At 34.3% G+C, this 20,102-nt stretch overlaps 1 protein-coding gene across 3 annotated transcripts in view; it reads left to right on the top strand.

The window, feature by feature from the left end:
- LOC105836406 (ras-responsive element-binding protein 1) overlaps window positions 1-20,102 on the top strand; it is a 110,933-nt gene that overhangs the window by 50,368 nt on the left and 40,463 nt on the right. For all 3 annotated transcript variants that reach the window (XM_036282374.1, XM_036282373.1, XM_036282375.1), the window contains exon 3: window positions 4,913-4,990. In XM_036282374.1, the coding sequence (XP_036138267.1) occupies window positions 4,930-4,990 (61 nt within the window). In that variant the 5' untranslated portion in view covers window positions 4,913-4,929. The remainder of the gene's footprint in view (window positions 1-4,912; window positions 4,991-20,102) is intronic.

The following is a 20,102-nucleotide window of genomic DNA, read 5'->3' as shown; positions in this document are numbered from 1 at the left end:
CTGCTTTGTCGAGATTTCAAGAAGTAGTTTCGAGTTACAAAAAATATGTGTCACTCTGACTAAATCATAAAAAGTTCAAATAGAGTCATCAGTGATATTTTTTATACTTTAATGTACTTTTCTAAATACTTAAAATATAAATACTTTGATTTTAAGTACTTTGAACGTTATTTTAAATAAATTTTTCTCTTATCTATTTCTTCTTTTTAAATTATTTTTTTAATACATATGTATGTATGTGTGTGATATACATACGTTTAATATTTTCAAAAGATACGGTAGTACCACGTGAACGCGTAGCACGTTTTTAGAAATCTAATTATTTATAAGTTTAAGAAAAGAGTTGAAGATAAAAAATCATTATACTATTTTCAACGTAGATGTTTTTTCAATTTTTTCGTCAAATTATATAATTTGATTTTTCTAATTAAAACTGTTGTTAAAACTAAAATTTGGTTTTTTTTCTCTTTTAAAAATCTAAAATTCTTAAACTTTTGAGATTGTTCCATTTCTGGACAAAGTATCGATTTAAGAATGTACACAGTTGAACAATTCTTAACAGAGGCATTTCTGCTCTGTAGTAAGATGAAAGAGTCAGAGAGAGAACGCAGCAGGAGGCTGCGCAAGCGTGACGTCCTTGCTCTCTATTGGCTTCGTTAAGCTGACCAATGAAAGTGGAGATGTCCCTCCTATCCCAAGATCTCCGTCAGGCTGGTCCAGCCTTCGTCTGGTCTCAATTGCACTGTATCGATATGTTACATTGCTTTCATTATCATCGCGGGTGCTTAGTTCTTCACGAAATGAAGAGATGTCTTTTCCTATATTCGTAATGAGCGACATTAATTATTAACTTTACCTCGATTCGTGTTTTAATAATAAGCTTTTAATTATATAATCTTATTGGTTTACTTTGATAATTTTTTAAATTATGGAATTTTACCAATAATTTCGTAAAATAAAACCAATCATAATTTTACATGTTTTTTTTGTTAAAGTATTATTTAAATGCTTTATTTATATTCGAAGATATATTATATTTTTTTAGTTAACTTTTATTTATATATTTCTAACGTTTAAATTAAATGAAGTATAATAATTACACATTAATATTAAACATACAAATTAATAACCATAAATTTTCTACGACATTTAAATAATTATGCTTAGATATTTGTGTTATAAAGATCACATCAAAATAAAAAAATAAGAGAGTCTTCTGTGTCAATCTTCTGCGTGCCATTAATTGCGTATTCTATTTACGAGCGATACCGATTTTCGACGAGTCGCTAGTATGAATAATGTATTCGCAGAAGATTTGAGACGACTTTATGTGGAAGATTGACACACGGGCACCTTTGCATATTGCGCTTCTTCGGTGACCTTACTTGCTAATGAAGTTGCACTCATCGAGGCAACACGAAGTCTCTTTATCACACTGGACGATAAGGTAAAAAGTATCAATGGTCAGATGTCATTTATGTTAATTTGCAGACTGTCGTCAGAACGGCGCTCTTGAACAGCAAAAGCAAAAAAAATATTTCACATTGCAAGAGCAAAACTCACTTCGCGGGTGATTTAAAAATGAAAGTAGCATGAGAAAATTATTGCGTAATAAAGATTAATAATAACTATCCAATAAAACACTATACTTTTTCGCTATACATACTATAATTTTTGCATAATTATCAAAATCAATACTCTTAAGTTAACAAATATTTGAAAAGATAATAATTATTAAATTTAAATTCTCATGATATTGTTATGAAAACGGCCATTATTTTACGGAAATTATTTTCAGGATAATATTCCATGAAGTTCGCACAAATGAACTTAACGATATGTGAAGTTTGCGTAAGACAGAAATTATTTCTGTAAATAATTTCTTTACAATAATTTTGAATTTTCAAACATACGCGCGTGGTGATTTAAAATACTCCCGCTCAGTCAGTCTGGAGACATAAGTCATGCTCTAGAATTCAGTACATACTATTTTACATGCAGAGAGACACAATGACTTTCAGCCGTATAATTGCCGCGTAAATAATGGTTGACTGCGCTTATCGTCGCGATGATAATAATGCGAAGGATGACGGTGCTACTCGATACGATCCATTGGTCTAGAACTCTCTTGTTTTAAGACAGATGGTAAAAGAAAATAAAAAGCTCGTAATAGCCAAATCAAATGTGCATTTGCTCTCTAAATTTCCTAGAGTGAAACATTACTTTAAAAGAGTGAAAATCGAACATATCTAACTTTGAGTGATTTGTCACTCTAATTAGAGTAAAAATGCACTCTATAAGAGTGAATTTTTATTCTAATTAGAATAAAAATCACTCTTATAGAATGCATTTTCACTTTAATTAGAGTAACAAATCACTCGAACTTAGATATGTCCGATTTTCACTTTTTTAGAGTAATGTTTTACTCTAGGAAATTTAGAGAGTGTATCAATAAGAAATTGTATATACTTCGTACGCGAAGTAGCATATATAATATTTTTACATCTATATCTCTAGGTACATATACGCGCGATTACGAATATGCAAGTGCGAATATGATGTAATATTATAATATGCAAGATATTACAAAGAGATAATAATATGGATTAGACATTTTATTTTTTACATATTTGCTTCTGAAATATTATTCACGATTTAGAAGAAATATCTAAAAAATATAAAATTGCATCCTTTCGAATATGAGGGAAACTGTATGAATTAAATTATATGTAAGAAAATGCAGAGCAAAAATAATACGAATTAGAAATTTATTTAAATATTTGCTTTAGAAAAATTTTCCTTATTAAGGAAATATCTCGTATAGATATAATTGCACTTTTTTCAAATATGAAGAAAATTGTCTGACTAGCGTTTGTCTGGTAATTAAAAACAATGTTTCAGTTGGATACTAAATTTTTCAAGAAGTTTCTCAAGGTAATATTATCGCCGAACTTTGCAATGTTTCCTCGTCTTGAGAGCTGCATTGTTAACGAGGCTCATTGTTCAAACGATAAATGCAAGAAACAAGTATAAGTGGACGAGTTTGCTGGTAATCAAGTCTTCCATTGGTCTCATTAGTGGCTTATACTGCGTTTATTTACTAGCCTTAACACGATGCAATTATATGAAACCTTCATTACTCTCGAACCTTCTATGACACATTCTTAAAATAAAATGCAAAATTACGATCGCAATTTTTCTCGGTTAAAAAAGAAAAAATTAAAAGATATAATATATTTTAATATTTTAAGATTTGAGATTAACATATTTCTCATATTATTAATATTTATTTAATAAATTTTGATCGTTTAAGATCGATGATATAATCCTTTGTGTGTGAGAGTAATAATTAAATAAAAAGTTAGAAAGATATTTCTTCTAATAAAATTTAATAGTTATTTATAACATATCCTGCATTATATGTTACAATTGTTTTTATACTAGTATTATAATTTTTTTTAGACAACTTTTTTTATTATTTTATATAAATTTTAATTACAAGTAAAATATGTATATTAAATTATAAGATATTCTATTGCAGTTATTTGTAATTTTAATTGTTCAAAGTAAACTTAATTATAAAAACTATAACATATAATAACATATAATTATAATTATTTTAATTTAATTAAATAATGCTTTTTAAAAGTAATTTTTTAAATTTAAATTAAATTAACTTTAATTAAGAAAACAAAATTTGTTTATAAACACACTGATATTAATTTAAGAAGACCTGATGGTCATTTAAGATCGATAATAGATTATATTATCGAATTGTTATAGGCTTTAATGGCTACGATAAAATTTTTTGTCTTAAATATAATAAAACTGACAGTAGCATTGATATCCGACTCAATATTGAGATAAATATGTATATGTAAATATATTTGAATATAATTTATGAGAAACATACAGTATTATCAAAGTTAATTTGTATATGATAATGTGCTACGAAATCACTGCAATTGTCCTTCAATCTTTATGAATTTTATTACTTTTAAATAATATCATAATGCGCGACTAATAATATAACTTATCTCTTTATTAGCAAAAATTGTGGCTATATTTTATTAGAATGATTCAATATTAATTATTTCGTTCGTCTTGCTTTATATCTTTGGCATAGACTAAAAAATATTTGAATTAATACGAATTATATATGAAAATTAGATTCTCTTTCTCACGAAAATATTGTGCATAGCATAATGAAATAATATATGTACATTATAAAATATTTTGTCGTATCTCAATCGATAATATCGCCGGAATTTATCAAACGACAGAGATATTTTACAAGCAAAATTTACAATATAATCGGAATAGATTCGTGCATTTTATTGAGCTTATTCTCGATTACTGCGTATCACATTTATGCCTTTTGTAAATGAATTAACCGTCTTCAAAAGGTTACGATTTTCGGTGCTCACTTTTCACATCCCTCCATGGGGTCGGCACGTACGTTAAAAGACAACGCCGGTCGAAGAAAGGGGTTGGTCTTGGCACTAAAAAGAGTTGGCCCAGATTTAAGGGCAGGATCTGGTCTACCATTGGCGGATAACTGGAGCGAGAGACCCAAGGATGGATCTGATTCTCGATCTCACGCAGCTCGGAAGCTCCGCCGGTCGCGAACCGGGTCCTATAATTCGATTCGGAATTCTAGACCAACGGCCACCGGGCACTTTGAATCTCCGATTATGGTAGTTGGTACTTGGAATTCAGATCGTTTCTGGACGCGGTCCAGGAATGTGCAAGGCGCTCACGTACGACGTAACGGTGAAACGATCGCGCGCCCGAGAGAAGAATCCCTCGCGATCGTTTCGGGCTTCCACCATCGGCTCGCGTTGTTTCGTACACGCGTATCAATTTTTCCTGACGACTCTTCTGATAGCGGTATTCATCCTGTCTTTTGCAGGCCCGGGCGTCGCGACGATGGCTCAACTCGAACAACGATCGAATGACACCAATTGGGCAACTCAGATGGAAAAGATGAGTGAGTACTTTGCATGATGTTTTATGTGACACGCATGCTGGCGCTTATAGTGAGTTAGTACTGTTGAAAATTGATTTCGTATTTTAATGAATAAATAGATGAATAAACATTATAATAGAAAATAAAATCCATAAATAGAAATCCATAAATTATAAAGCAATATTATCATTCAAACGTTAATTATATTTAAAGCAATTTGCCTACAATTAAATTAGCCGCAAAGCATTTGTATTTGATTTGTTATTTATACCGTGTAATTTTATTCTTCGAGCAATATACTTTTCATAGAAATATGTTCCGTCAGAAAGATAATTTTATAATTTTTATATATATTTTTTAACGAAAAATTTATATTCAAAATATGAAAGCGGTATTTTTATCGATTTTTTAATTATATATATATTTTTTTTTACGGATTTAACCTGGGAAAAAATGTTTCATATAAAAACATATATAAATATATAAAAAATATGTTCATATAAGTTTATGCACAGAAAAAAAAATAATACATATAGCCAATAACATGTAATTGCGGGCTGCCAACTACATAAAATACTCAATACAATAATATTTGCTATTAATGCAAGTACAATGTTAATACTGCAATAGCATATATTATTGTATTGAGTATATCTGTAGTTGGTAGCCCGCAACATATCTTATTGAATATATTACTTTTTTTTCAGCGTACTAGTTTCCTTTCTTTTGTAAAAATTTCTGTTTAATATAAAAAAATAATAGTTATACTGAAAAGGCAGAAACTAATTTAAAAAATAATTTTTGCATTGCTTTTTTTGAAAAAACTAAGTGTAAAAGATTGTCCATATATAATCATATATATTCCGGAATATATATGATTATATATGGACAATTTTTCACACTTAGCTTTTTCAAAAGAAGCAATGCAAAAATTATTTTTTAAATTAGTTTCTGTCTTTTCAGTATAACTATTATTTTTTTATATCAAACAGAAATTTTACAAAAAAAAAAGGAAACTAGTATAAACATATATGGACATATTTTATATATATTTATATATGTTTTTATATAAAATTTTTTTTCCCAGGAACTGATATAAACCAACAACGCATTACTAGCTCAAATCTCTTCGTTCGTATATAATTTCTCGGAACAAGCATCTGTATCGAGCAATCGATGTGTGCTCTTTCAAAGATAATTTCGCCTACAGACGGAATCATGCAAACAGATCGAATTCCCCTGACCTCGACATTCACGAGAAAAATACAGTCAGAAAATTTGAAAACGTAACTCAAATAAACAATTTTGTTTGGGCTAACATTTATAAAGTTTGCCAAATCCAAAAGATTAAATTTTATTTATTATTATCATTCTTACCGCTTGTCATTTAAAGGAGTGACGTAAAGCAATACACACACACACACACACACACACACACACACACACACACACACACACACACACACACACAAAAGAACGGCGTCCTTCCTTACCTGAAGGAATAGTGCAATATTTAGGGCGCGTCATTTCGGCGGAGCCGTATGCTAGAAAAATTCGTGATGAGTCATCGGGTACTCTCAAACCCTCGACAATACTCCGTCTCGATATGCGTGCGGACACGCACTCCGGAAAGCACATGATTCATCGAATAAAACTCACAATCGGACAATCTGCATTAACGATGCACCGCCCGATTCTGAGTCCACCGTTCCTCCCTGCGTGTTTCTCAAGCCACTTTTCTCACTTCATCCTCCTCTTCTTCTTCTTCTTCTTCCTCTTCATTCGTCTCGTTCCTCACTACTATCTACCGTTTCTGCTCGATTGCCCCGTTAGACGCTGACATGGCCCGTGACCACGTACGCCGATTACTGATATCGTTCGTGAACCGATTCGCTTGGAAATATATCTGAAAGCCAGCCGCTTCTTCGATTCTCTCGCACGTGATTTATATGCCGCATTTTATTCGAAAACTAATTTTCGAGTAAAGAAATATGTTAGAATTAAAAAAAAGAGCGAAATTAGTGCGCATTTATATACACATTGCATATGATATGCTAGAAAAATGATTTCGCTGACTGAGTGATTACCTAACAGCCGTCAAATTTTTCAATCGAGATGACCCGACTTTTCTTGGATTAATTGTCTTATTGTTAGTAAGAAACTATTTACCTGTTCTCATATTCGAATCATGTTTCTTCTGTACGAAACAACCAGACTTCTCGTGCAATCACTGAAGCACAAAAAAGTAAATATATATCAGGAAATAACGGGGCTTTATAGAGATGGAAGTGCTTACTACATAAGAGATTGGAAAGATACAGGTTGACGTAATCCATTTCTCAATTCAAACACATCATATACATGTAGATGTATTTTTGAAAATTATTTTTTGCTTTTTATTTAAAGAGAAAATGTTTAAAAACCCGAAAAATCACTTTATAATTCTTTTTTTGTGAAAATTATAAATAATTTTTTATTCAAATTATGTGTAATAATTAGTAAATGTTTCATATAAAAATATTTTATAACATGACTGTAACTATTTTTCCAGAAATATATAATAATTAACAATCACCAACTTACTATTTATGTCAAATTCAATTAAAAATTAAAAGTAAAATAATTTTTGTTATATAAATATATATTGCACACACACACACATTCGTGTTAGTTACAAATTTTTCAATATTTAAAATTATTTAAAAAAATAATAATAAATAACAATGCGTACTAAAAATTCATGTAACAGATTTTTTAATTAATACATCAGTAATAATAATAATTCTTTATATTCTAGTAAAACTAGTTAGAGAAACTTAATATTCTAAACCATAAGTGAAGCAGATGTTAAAGGGACAGGTCACGTAAGAGCATATACCTCGACATGTTTGTCGTGAAGGTCGGACTAGATTCCACATCTCTGTACTTTACAGACAAATTCCGTTTATCTAAACTTGGACATCCAGTACAGACGAAAGATAAACATGGAATGCGTCCAAATACTCGGTTGCTCGGAGCTTTGATTTTCGTAGTATAAGCAAAATTCATATAATAACTTAAGTTTCTATATGACAGACTTTTAGGGCATCCATACACTCTTTTGTAAAAAGCTAAGCTGATTGTAAATAACAGAGCTAACTTTAGAATAACTATTTTATGCAATGAAAGCGTTAGGCAGAAAATAGAAACAAAGTTAGTTCTTTTTCACTTGTGATTCTGGATATCGAAGACTTTTGGGTATTTATTACTTTTTTCCGTGTGATTCTATTCGTTATTGTTAATAGAACAGAATTCATTACTTTAAACGTTACATAATCAAGAAGAGACTTGGTTCACAATAATTTTTTATTCACATGCGTCCACGTCAAATTTGTTTACTTATATCTACCTGACTAGACTTCTATGTACTCGTTTTACTTATCACAAATTTGCCTTAATTACTACCACTTTTATCTTAATATATATATTTTGGTTACCTTATACATTATATTCCTTTATTTCTACGATGAAGTGCACAGCCTAATAAATAAATGCAAATACATTTCGAGTCCTATTCGTTATTGTTAAAGTATTACAATTGGAATTAATAAGATGGAATTAATAGATAAATTGGGGATAATAACTGATTCATAATTAATTCATATTGCAATGATACAATTTCGTCATAAGATTGAAGAAAAACAATAAATAAAAGTTTTGCTCAGACTAATTATCATTAAGATGACTTCGTATTAATTGATTTTTAAAAAATTATTTGAAGAATAATGTTTATATATTATTTTTTGGTTTTTTAATGGAAAATTTATCTTAACAATGAAATAATAAAATGAAATATTCTTGTAACTTTCTATTATTTTTTTATCAAAAATATTTGCGTAACAAAATTAATGTTATACATTAAATATTAATTCAATAATTATTATTGTCAAGTCTGCAATATATTAATACGTTTCTTGCTTTTTTCTATCACAGTTTTACATTGAATCTTACAGGTTCAATCTTTTTGACCTGCATTTTATTACTTATTATATTTTGAATTTTGAAAAAAATTTAATAAGATTGGTCTCACTGGAAAGCGTCACCGATCGAGACATTGAACGCGCGAGCGGTGCGGAATTGTTCGAGCAGAAATCGCTGGTGAACGTACGAGGAAATTTTCCGGAAAACAAGTGCGCTCTTGGCTACGGTAGCATAGCGAGCCGATTCAGGAAGAGAGAGGCTGGGTTTTATTCGATGTTCGCGGATACGATCAGCGCACGCGTTTTCAATATTACTCGCTGAGCGCAATAAAAATATTATGATATATGAAATATAATTCAAATAAATTAAAATCTGAAATTATCTTTAATTTACAATAAGAATCATTACAAAAATTAAGATATTATCGAACTCCGAAAAACTGATATAATTCTAATGCTTTGAAATTAAACAGGTCAAATATATGAAAAGAAAATTGGAAAAAGGCACATTATAAGATGATACGATATTACAATCAGATTATTTCGATATAATTCACACAACAGGCTACATCAAACAAAATGATTATAAAAATGATTATAATCTAAATTTGACGGAATCTATTTTATTATCTAAAAGATATGCGTGTCGTTAGAATTCTTCTGAAAAAAGAAAGTTAATTTTTACTAGATAGAAATTTTTAATAGATTCGATCGCCAAATTTTATCTTATATAAGTATTATATCGAGACACCACGAAAGATGCACTTGTGGATGAGGAAAGCCGAGGAAAGTCTGGTGAGATTATTTCAGCAATCCTGATGGCAGGACAGATTGGTCGTACCATTAATGAGCGGCATTGTGCGGTCCGTATTCGCGCGAGTGTCCAGCCAGGTTACGTAAAGCTAGACGCGTTTATTGCACAGCAAACTTTTGCTAATTAGCGCGGGAGAAACCGGCGACCAGCCAGCCGAGATACTCGTATACACTCGCGCATACTCGTGCGTTCGCGCTCGCTCGGGCAAGCGTACTCGTAGAGCGGACACAAAGATCAGGAGAGAGACAGAAATCTACAATTTCTGCCTCGCCAAAATAGTATATCATCAATTTGACACGAAAGATCCGTCAGTAATCTCGACAGTCCGTTATTAAAAAAAAAGGGGGGGGGAGGTATATATCCCCGATCGACTGACAAATGAATTTTGTAATAATTTTTAACTCGATGATCTTGATAATTTGTAAATTGGTGAAATCTCCAGTGAGAAAACATCCATTGTTAATTACGTACGTACGAAAAAGTGTTTTATTGCCAGGACATCCTGCATTTAATGCGTTCTTCATCTATGTGGTCACTTTCGATGTCGAGTGACGATTCGTTACGATATGCGCGCTTTTGGCGCATACCCCGAGAAAGCCGAGAGATGCTTCTTGATACCCTCGCGACGTAGCGCACGCGTACCTGCGCACAGGCGTCTACAGACTCGGAACAAAGAACCGGAAATTGCAACGAATTAAAAGCAAACGTATTATAATAATTGGGTGCTTAATAGGAATATTTTGAATTCTTGCACTCTAATATTACGCTTAAAAAAAAAGAGGTTCGACGATAATAATAAAGCCTTGAAGAAATAATTTTAATCAACTGTTTAATATAAAATATTTAGTAATATTTTTATCAATTATCTTCCGTAATTATATTAATAGTAATCAATTGTAACAATCGGTTAGACAATTATCGAACAGTTAAATATTATGAAATGTTATACTCAAATATTTAAATTAAATAACTATTTAAATGAAATTGTAAAGCTTGGTGGACTATCATCTTTGATTATTTTTGCTGAAGCCATTTTATTTTCTTGCAAATGCCATAGTCACTGTCGTTAAACTCGAATAATATTTACATACATTTACACCTTTGCTTCGCGATTTAGAACGATAAAATTAAAAGCGCTCAAATGCGCTGTTTCCTTTTAATATTCTCTCTACGATTGCGCGCCTCCGTTTCAAATTACTAACCCACATCAGAATTCATATCGACGGACTATGACTTTCGCTCTTTCTTTGGTACCGATTTAATCCGCGCCTGATTATACGTATGCGAGCGTGTGTGCTCGTAGGTAGCAAAAGCGTGTCGGTGCACGCGGATTGGTACACACGTAGAGGCGGGCATACGTAAGAGCATCACGCAGGGTGGCTCATCGGAGAGGAACTAGGAAAGTCTCGAGTGATGAGGAAGCGCTTTTATTTACGACTTGAATTCGTCGGGTAACGAAGGCACGCTTCGCGATTGACCGATAAGACGATGATGAAGTCCGAAATGATCGAGTGAAAGATGGCACGAGCCAGCGTTATTTTTTTTTTTTTTCCTTTACTCGTTATTGCGTATCATCAAGGATAATAATGTTTCAACATAAAATTTCAGCAACATCTAGTACATTTAATTAATGGTACCTACACGCACATCTCATTGAAATTATCTATATGTAGATAAAATCTTTGTAGCACAACCGCTTAAAAATTTTATAAGAAGTAAATGTGCAATTAAATTAGATTCACTCGTGATGATTCTGTTAAGGTATGTGTTAGAAATCGTAGGGCATACAATAAATGACTCTTATAGGCTTTTTCGCTCAAAAAATTTATAAGAAGATATAAGCTATAATTTTTTTTTAACGTTACGTCACAGATATACATGTATTGTAGTTTCATTATGATACGCTACATTTTTAAATTTACAAGAACCGCTTCCGTTTTAATTCCACGAACGTTAGGATAGCAATTTAAATTTATAGAACTAATTTTCTTCCTGTATCAACGAAGGAAGCGATTCATTTTCATTCGGATGTATCTATTTACAAGCGAATCAAAGTTAGCGCGGTGATTGCGAGCAGGTATCTGTGCTTTTTAGAATATGACTTCTCTTCCGGCAAGGAAAAGAAAACGAGCCACTGATTTATCTCTGTGGCCGCTCATTTCACTCTCGCCTCTGTAACGCATTTTACATAGATTCTCACTGCTGGCTAGGCTCGTAATTATACGCGCATTGAAAGGCAACGCCTCACTCTTTGATTCCCACATATACGCGTAATGTCCGGCATAATGCTTTATATCGCTGGCTTTCCGATTAATTGCCTGCAGCTGCAATTATAGTCCAGCTAAAAAAAATGCTTCTCCTTTTCTATATGTTACATCAAGCTGCAACAATTAGTGCATATTTCTAAAATTTACGAAGCAATGTGAATAATTACTTTTAAATCGTTTCTTGTATTACAAAAAAATAGAATGCAAATAATAAATTTTAATATTTCTTTACTGCTGGCAATTCTACAAATGCCACCTGCACCTTAGTGCTAAATTTTAATAATATTAAATTTCTTTATTTTTAAAAACTTTAAACGGCTTTTTAAGTATTATACATCTATGTTATATAAATATAAATATGAAATATATTATACATTATATATTTTATTTGTGAGTTTTTTATTAAGATTTATATATTAAATATTAGAGAAAGTTTTTTTTTAAAGCTCAAAAACTTTCTCTTTAGAGGAAAGAACACTGGTGTACACTACAGCCTCCATGATGGTGTTTTATTTCGATTTTATTAAAACTTTATTTTTAATTCTACTTAATGATAAATATAATTTTAATAATATTTTATTATATTTCGCATCAATCCGACATAATTTTTATATCGATGTGAAAGGCGTCGAAATCAATATCATTCTTACGTGTATGCATTTGTACGGTAATTAGTATGCGAGCAATTATCCCACGCTGAAAGATTTGACGTTGGACTCGGAGGGAACGGGTATCTTGCACGATAAAGCGTACAATTGCGACACTCACGTACACACGCCGATACTCGCGATAATACTTACGCAAACACGCATGAAAAAGAAACGTGCTGTACGCTATCGCGGGCACGACACGGCTCGCCATGGGCAAATTAGCCGGTCTCGTTATGCCTTTCAAAGGTCGTATCATGTACGGACGAGTTTTAAGAAACTAACGAAGCCGCCGAACACAGAGGCGGTTCGCTTCGCGCGGGACGCCAGCGAGAGTACAGGCGAGAATATATTACGTAATTCCGTAATTAAACGCCGTAAATTCTATTAGCTCGGACTTGAGCTTCCGCTCTCCGTGCGATGTCTCCCTGCCGTTCTTTCCCTCGAAAGGCGATAAAAGTATTCGTGAATTGTTAATAACCTTTGTTGTGTGTACACTGGGAACTACAAACATTCTTTATATGAAAGCTGTTATCGACCTTTTTCGAATCTCGCTACCATGGAATTCTTCTTATACATATTAAAAAATTAGTCAATTTAGATGACTAATAAGGAGTATCACTTAACATAATGAGAGAATGTTTAATTATTAGAAGCTTGATGTCTTTCCTTAAAATTAAATTTAATTGAATTTATTTTGTTATGTTATTGGAGTTTTATTTTTTAATTAAAAAAGTAAAAATTTATTAAAGGAAGGATGATAACTAAAGCAGGATGCGGTATACTTTTAAAACCACGTACCTTATTTTGGCTTGGGTTATCTGGGTGATATAAAGATAGTTCTTATCATATTGAATAATAATAAGCTCACGATTTATCGAAGAAGGACGTTCTTCCTCATTGCAGAATATAAATGTTTAATAGTAAACTTTGCTGTTACAATCCATGTATCTTCATTCTGCGTCACATTTTTTTTTTTATTAAAGATCTTAAAATATTTTATTAAAGCAGTATTGAAAATAAGTAAAAATATAAACATATACGTAATGTAAAATGGTAAATATGTATAAATGTTACAAAACTTTTTTATATAATTTGAATTATTACATAATAAAATTTAATTAAATTTAATTAATAAAATTAAAAAAAAAATAACAATTGACAAAACATATACGTGTAATGTACTAGGAAAAAGAATTAAACTCACAAATAAAGAAGAAAATTGAAAAATCGAGAATTCGGAAGAAGACTTTAACACGGTTCATGCATCTGAGCGCATTCTGTGGAACAACACACATTCTCCACGATGTGAAATTTCATCTCAAATCCGGAGATACTGTCGGCTACCGAGTGAGTAGCTGTTTCGTCGTAGATAAACCATTTCCGGGAGAAAATCCTAGGATTCTACTATGATGACGAACCGGTTGGATAAGGAGTAAAAACAGGAAATACAACGCGCTCGAAGGGGGATAAAGGAAGGTGCGCGGAGTCGCACGTGCGCGATAAGTGTCGCGCCCTTTTTTTACTGTCGCGCTTGACCTCTCCTCATCTCTTGACGGATCGTCTCTTTCGGGCCTCGTTTGCCCGAAAGTTCGAGATCGACGGGGTCGGCCAACGGCACTGCGCGACATCCAACACGTGCCGTTTGACCGCTTCATAATTTTGTACCACTTCCTGCTGCTGGGTCCGCCCGGCGGCGGTCCGGCTCCTCTCGCGTCTTGTTTCGCCTCTCCGTTTCCTCTTCCTCAGTCTTTTCGATCTCCGTCGAGAGAAGTCGAGAAAAAGGAAGTGACACATTGCGCATAACAAGCGGACACGTCGGCTTTGTGTTGGTGACATGTTAGGAGAAAATCGGCCAATTTGACACTGCAGGGTGGCGGCATGTTGGCTTTGTCGGCAAAAGTTACAGAGAACTTTTTGTTCGACAATGTTTAATTAATTTGTGAATTACTTTATAATTTATTGTAAATTAATCATTACTAAAGAGAATATAAATTAATAATAAATAAAATGATATCTCATCACTAAAGAACATTTTGTATATTTGTGTTAGAACTGGTCTATATTAAAAACACATTTAAAATTAAATAAAAAAACAATTAAAATTATTTAATATTTAAATTGATATTATACAACATTAAACATTTAATGTTTATGAAGAGAAGAGCGACATCATTTTCTGTGTATGACTATTCTTTTATTTGTGGTACCTTGCGCGTAAATTAGCGGAATGTGTCAGAACTTATTAGACTATCGAGACTGATTAGAAGATGTAGATGAAACAACAAAAGGTAACAAACGCAACGCTATTCATACTCGAAATACTTTTCGCGAAACCTTACCTCTCCCATTCATCGTCTAAATACTCTTATCCGCCGAACGTTGTTTGCGATTGTTGTTCTTCCGTGCGGCTCCTTTCCACGACGTTCCTCTTCTCGACGAGGCTTACAATCAGAAGAAGGAAATGACGCCCGGCGCATAACAATCTGTCGATGCAACCTCGTCCGGGGCATTGTAACTTTTCTCCCCTTAGCCTTCTGCAAGTATTACGCAATGACCGATCGCGCAATGTTATCGATGTCTCTTTCACCGGTTGCGTCAATTAAAAAGTCCGTTCTTTCGAAAAGTAATCTGTTAACGTTACGATTTATCTAATCGGAGATAGGTTAGTAGAAAAGACAAATCTCCTTGCATGTGGTCAGGCACGCTACGCTTATACGTAGTATAATTAAAACCGATAATTTATAATAAAATTTGCACATTGTAGCTATTCTGTGTACGTATGATAAGAAAAAAAAAAATAGTTTAAATGAGATTATTAGACTCGCTTTAAAGGTATAGTTTTGTTTCGCCTTTTTACTTTTGTTTGACAAAGAAAAAGTAAAATAGAATTTATATAAGAGAAGAGAAAAATCTTGTAACAAAACTTTCCATAAAAACCACCTCCCCTCCCCCCTTCCCCCCGAAAATCTAAGCGAATCTTTCATAAAATTGTAATGTACCTTTTAAGACATGCATTTCTCCACGGAAACGGATGAGATGACGAGGTACAAGAGACGGTGCCCCGTCCCCGTTTCCGCGCGTCTCTTCCGAAGAAGAGGCTCGTAGCTCAAGAAGGAAATGACGCTCCGCGCATAACAAAGTGTCGATACGTCAAGCCTTCTGGCACCGTTGCTTTCCACGAGTGACATGTGACACGCATTACGCGACAGATTGGTATGGACGTGCATATCGGAAATTTGATGTCGACGATCGATGGTAATCTCATGGGCTTGATATGCGCACTACGCTGCAGTCGCCGAGATAACTCTTTTTTTTTATTGTGACGTTGTATTATAAATAATTACGAGGCGAAAAGGGAGATATTTCTATTATTATTATTAGTATTGCAATCCTCATGTTATTTCCTGAATTTTGCCATATTGCCTCATTCATTTTATTTAATATTTTAATTTTTATGAATGTTATCACGTATGCTATATATAAATTTATAATATTATTACGCACAAGTTGGTTTGATATGAATTGCTAAATTGCTAGGTAGGTTAGCTAGATATAATATAATGTGCCTCTTCCCGACCTACATCAACACAAATATACGATATCCTACGTGTTAAATGCCGTCATATCTATACTGTATTTCAGTCATCATGTTCAGCTCCAATTATACTTCCTGAAAGATTTTTGACATTGAAAGATCACGGCGGGTTTCCTGTTGCCAGCGACACTGTATCCGTGGTGTATGGAGATCAGTCGACGTGACACTTGCGCGCGTGTTGTTTCGCTCTATACGCATACATCTCATGACGTACAGATCAAATGACGTGGAGCTTGCGCAATCTGCGGCTTCGCCGCCTCGTCTTTCGGCTTCGGGATGCTCCGAAGGTCCGGAAGTCGCGGTCTTCGGTGGAATTTGCTTATGCGAAGCCGGGCGATGTAAAAAAAAAAAAAAAAATCGATGAGAGCGCGATCTCGTGCATCGACACACGCACGTCACATTCACGCGCGTGCCTACTTTCTGATGCATCGGTTTCTGGTTTCCGAGCGCGCGCGCGCACACACGATCTTCCTGAATAATAAATCTCTGAACGCATGTATGCGCCGTATGCAGGAGAAACGCTTATAATACGGTTTAAAAAAATTCACGCATAATTTTAAAATAAATTTTTAATTCGGTACAATTTAAAGCGCGATGATAAATCGACAAATATTATAAGGAAACACGGTTTATTTCCACAACTGGGAAAAAATATTTTTTTATGATTTCGACAGTTTTATTGAGCAGACCGAGACCAAATTCAATATTTATTGTACAAAAATGATGTTATTGTTATTGCGCGATTTAAAATCTTTAAAATTATTATAAAGTGGTACGCAGATAGTGCCGCTTATTTTATTTTTGAAATAAAACTTCTAAAACTGTTTGAAAAGAAACTGAAAAGAAATGAAGAAAAAAAAAGTAACATTTCTAAATTTTGTCTTGCAAATTTGTCCCATTTCCGCCGTGACTCGTCATACCTTTCTATGTTTTCCTTTAGCAACATATACGAGCACATATTTTATCATACTTATTCCCAGCGTGCTGTTTCACTTTCATCCTTGCGCGCTTTTACGATAGTTATATATAATTATATCAAATTTCTCTCCGGCGTGCTTATTCAGGAACGCGAATCATCTTCCCGGCGGTTGCGTCGTATCGCGTTTCGATTTTACAATTCCTGCAGTCGCTGAATTACCTGACAGGAGGCGGCGAGACGTTTCTCTCCCTCTCCCCGAGATTGCGAAATCATCCGTCGCGCGCTTCCCGTGCATATAATATCGGTTTCGGATTTCCGAGCGAGTCAACGCGAACGGGCACTTTCTTTATTCGCGCACATAATAAGCCCGTTGTATGCGCGTGTGCGTGTCGCGCGAGTGTGTATACGCAATGTGTGTACGCGCGCGCGCGTTTATGCTGTCGCCCGTTGCTAAGGAAAGTATTTCAAAATTGCGCAAAGCCGTGTCTCGTGTGACAATGCGGAAAAGAGAACGTTGGCATCGGCCAACGCCGAGAATCGGATCACCGGAGGGACCGTATATGCACCGCGCCCGATGGCGAAACTCCAAATTTTGCATTCGGACGAATTCCTCGGCCTCCGAGGCCGCGCCAGGTACGAGAGAATCGAACGAATTGCTCGAAGTTTATTCGCGGAAATGCGGAACGCATTATTTTCGAATCTGCAGGATTTACGGAGGGGGGAAGGAGGATAATTGAACTTAATGAGCCTACGGAGAGAGCCAAACTATAAATTGCTCGAGTGAAATCGAATGAATTATGAATTAATTGCCGCTGTCGAAGTAAATAAAAAAAAAATTTATTGAAATAGAAACGATTGGTCTCTGACATCTGAAAGTCTCGATTGGATGCTAAGTTTTGCGTAGCGACGACACACGTTGAAAAGAGGAGTCTTGTTGAATTAATGTTGGATATCTGGCAGATTCAATCAGATTCAACGAGACTTTTTTCGGTGCATACATTTCCGAACGGCGGAAATAAAATATTTTAGCTAAAGATAATATTTAGAGGTATCTACTCTAAAAGTTAGATCAACGTTATTCAACGTTATTCAACAAATCTGAAGAGAGACATGCGGAAATTCGTAAAGCGGCCAAAGAGAGGATTGCCCGGCCCATAAAATTTGACTCGATTCTAGAGCATCCCCTTTCAATCTGATTCAGCAACTCGGACGTATTAGTCAAAATGGCCAGGTAATCGTGAACAATGTCAACGATTACCCGCTTTCTACTCTAGAACATTATCTTTATTATCTAATCCGGTACGCAGGATTTCATATATAGACGCAGATGAAAATCAACTATGTTGACCGGAGCGGAGATAAATCTAGCCTTTCTAGAACAGAAAATATAACATATATACCTTAAGCGTAAATTAAAAGCAAACAAATCTATTTCCTTCAATTACGGAAGAGACATATGGGAGCCCATCTGTCCTCCGTAACAAAGGAAGAAGAAGGGGGAGAGGGAGATAGGGGGGAGAAGGAGGAGGAGGATCTCGAGATCGCAAGATGAAGGAACACATCCCGCAAAATCGGCGACGTATATCCGCCCGCCGCATCGTCACGTAATGCGTGTGCGTGCACGCAGCCACTATTACTGTAATAACCATGTTTCGCGAATTTATACGACGAGACACATTTGCGACAATAAGTAACAGAAATGAGTGTAACGTTATGGTAATAACCGGGGGCCGACTCTCGCAGACAGCGAATTCGCGGACATGAGAGAGGATGACGGAGGATGCCTCGCGTGCAGACCGTGCTTTCCGAAGGTAACTATGTTGGCGTTGCGTTATCGGGTTACGCGATCGCACGTAGGCTAACGACACGAAGTGGTCGTGGATGTGGAATAGATTCGCACGATTAAAACGATAATCAGCGTCACGATCGACGCGACAAAGTATTTCGTCTTATTTTCCCCCTTCGCCGCTTCTCTCACGCGCCTCTCATCAATTTGCCGTGCTAATTTGACAAATCGCCCTCGCTCTTTAACCTTTAGACGAATAATTTGCAACTTTTTAAGTACATATATGGAGGAGAAGGTGGTATTATGTTCTCTCATAATATTAAGAAATTTGTTATTATAGGTAAGGCATTTTATTTACAAATAACATCCTAAGTTTTACATATTTTATAATTTTGAGACTAGAATCGGACAATACATCGATGAATGAAAATGTATGCGTTAAGTTTCCAATTTAAAGAATTGATTATCAAATTCGTTTATTTGTTTACTTGAGATTAACATAATGGACAATCTTGAGTAAACTAAATGTGCAATTTTGTTGATTGATTTTTTAAAAATAATTTTGCGTTACCAATTCAAGGCTTATTTTACAGAAATACGTTTCATTAACATTAGTTAGGTAAATATGTTTTATTAATATTATTAGGCGGTCACGAGATGTGGTGCCGAATGGACGCTCTAATTCGTAGTGCTCCCGTATTAAAGAGGCAACCTCGTATAAATTCCTTCTTCCGTATTTCCTTCCTTTTTAACGCGGGATGTAGAGACTGGCGGTGTACAGGTACGGTGGTACCGTAATATTACAAAAAAAAGTTACGAGAGCTGAGCTAATGAGAAGGGGAAGGAGCAGGGAAGAGAATCTCTGACCGTGAGAGAAGATCGCCGTAATTGTGATTAAACGAGTTTTAGCATTTTCGTATATCTTATGAAATCTCATTTATCTACTCAGCGTAGTATTTCCAAGGTTACACTGTGCGAGGTAAAATGTACGCGTGTTGTAACGCGCGTGTGTAAAAAAAAAAAAAAAAAAAACTACGAGATTCAAACGGCCAACAACGAATTTTGTGTCCGCTTCGAGCTTTCAGTTTTTACAATTACTCTCGGAGGGCTCTTCGCTCGCAAATAAAATTCCTCATCATCGGA

Source organism: Monomorium pharaonis, chromosome 2 (genome assembly GCF_013373865.1).
Source record: "Monomorium pharaonis isolate MP-MQ-018 chromosome 2, ASM1337386v2, whole genome shotgun sequence".
NCBI lineage: Eukaryota > Metazoa > Arthropoda > Insecta > Hymenoptera > Formicidae > Monomorium > Monomorium pharaonis.
Note: the sequence above shows the minus strand (reverse complement) of the source record. Positions and strands in the feature narration are given on the sequence as shown.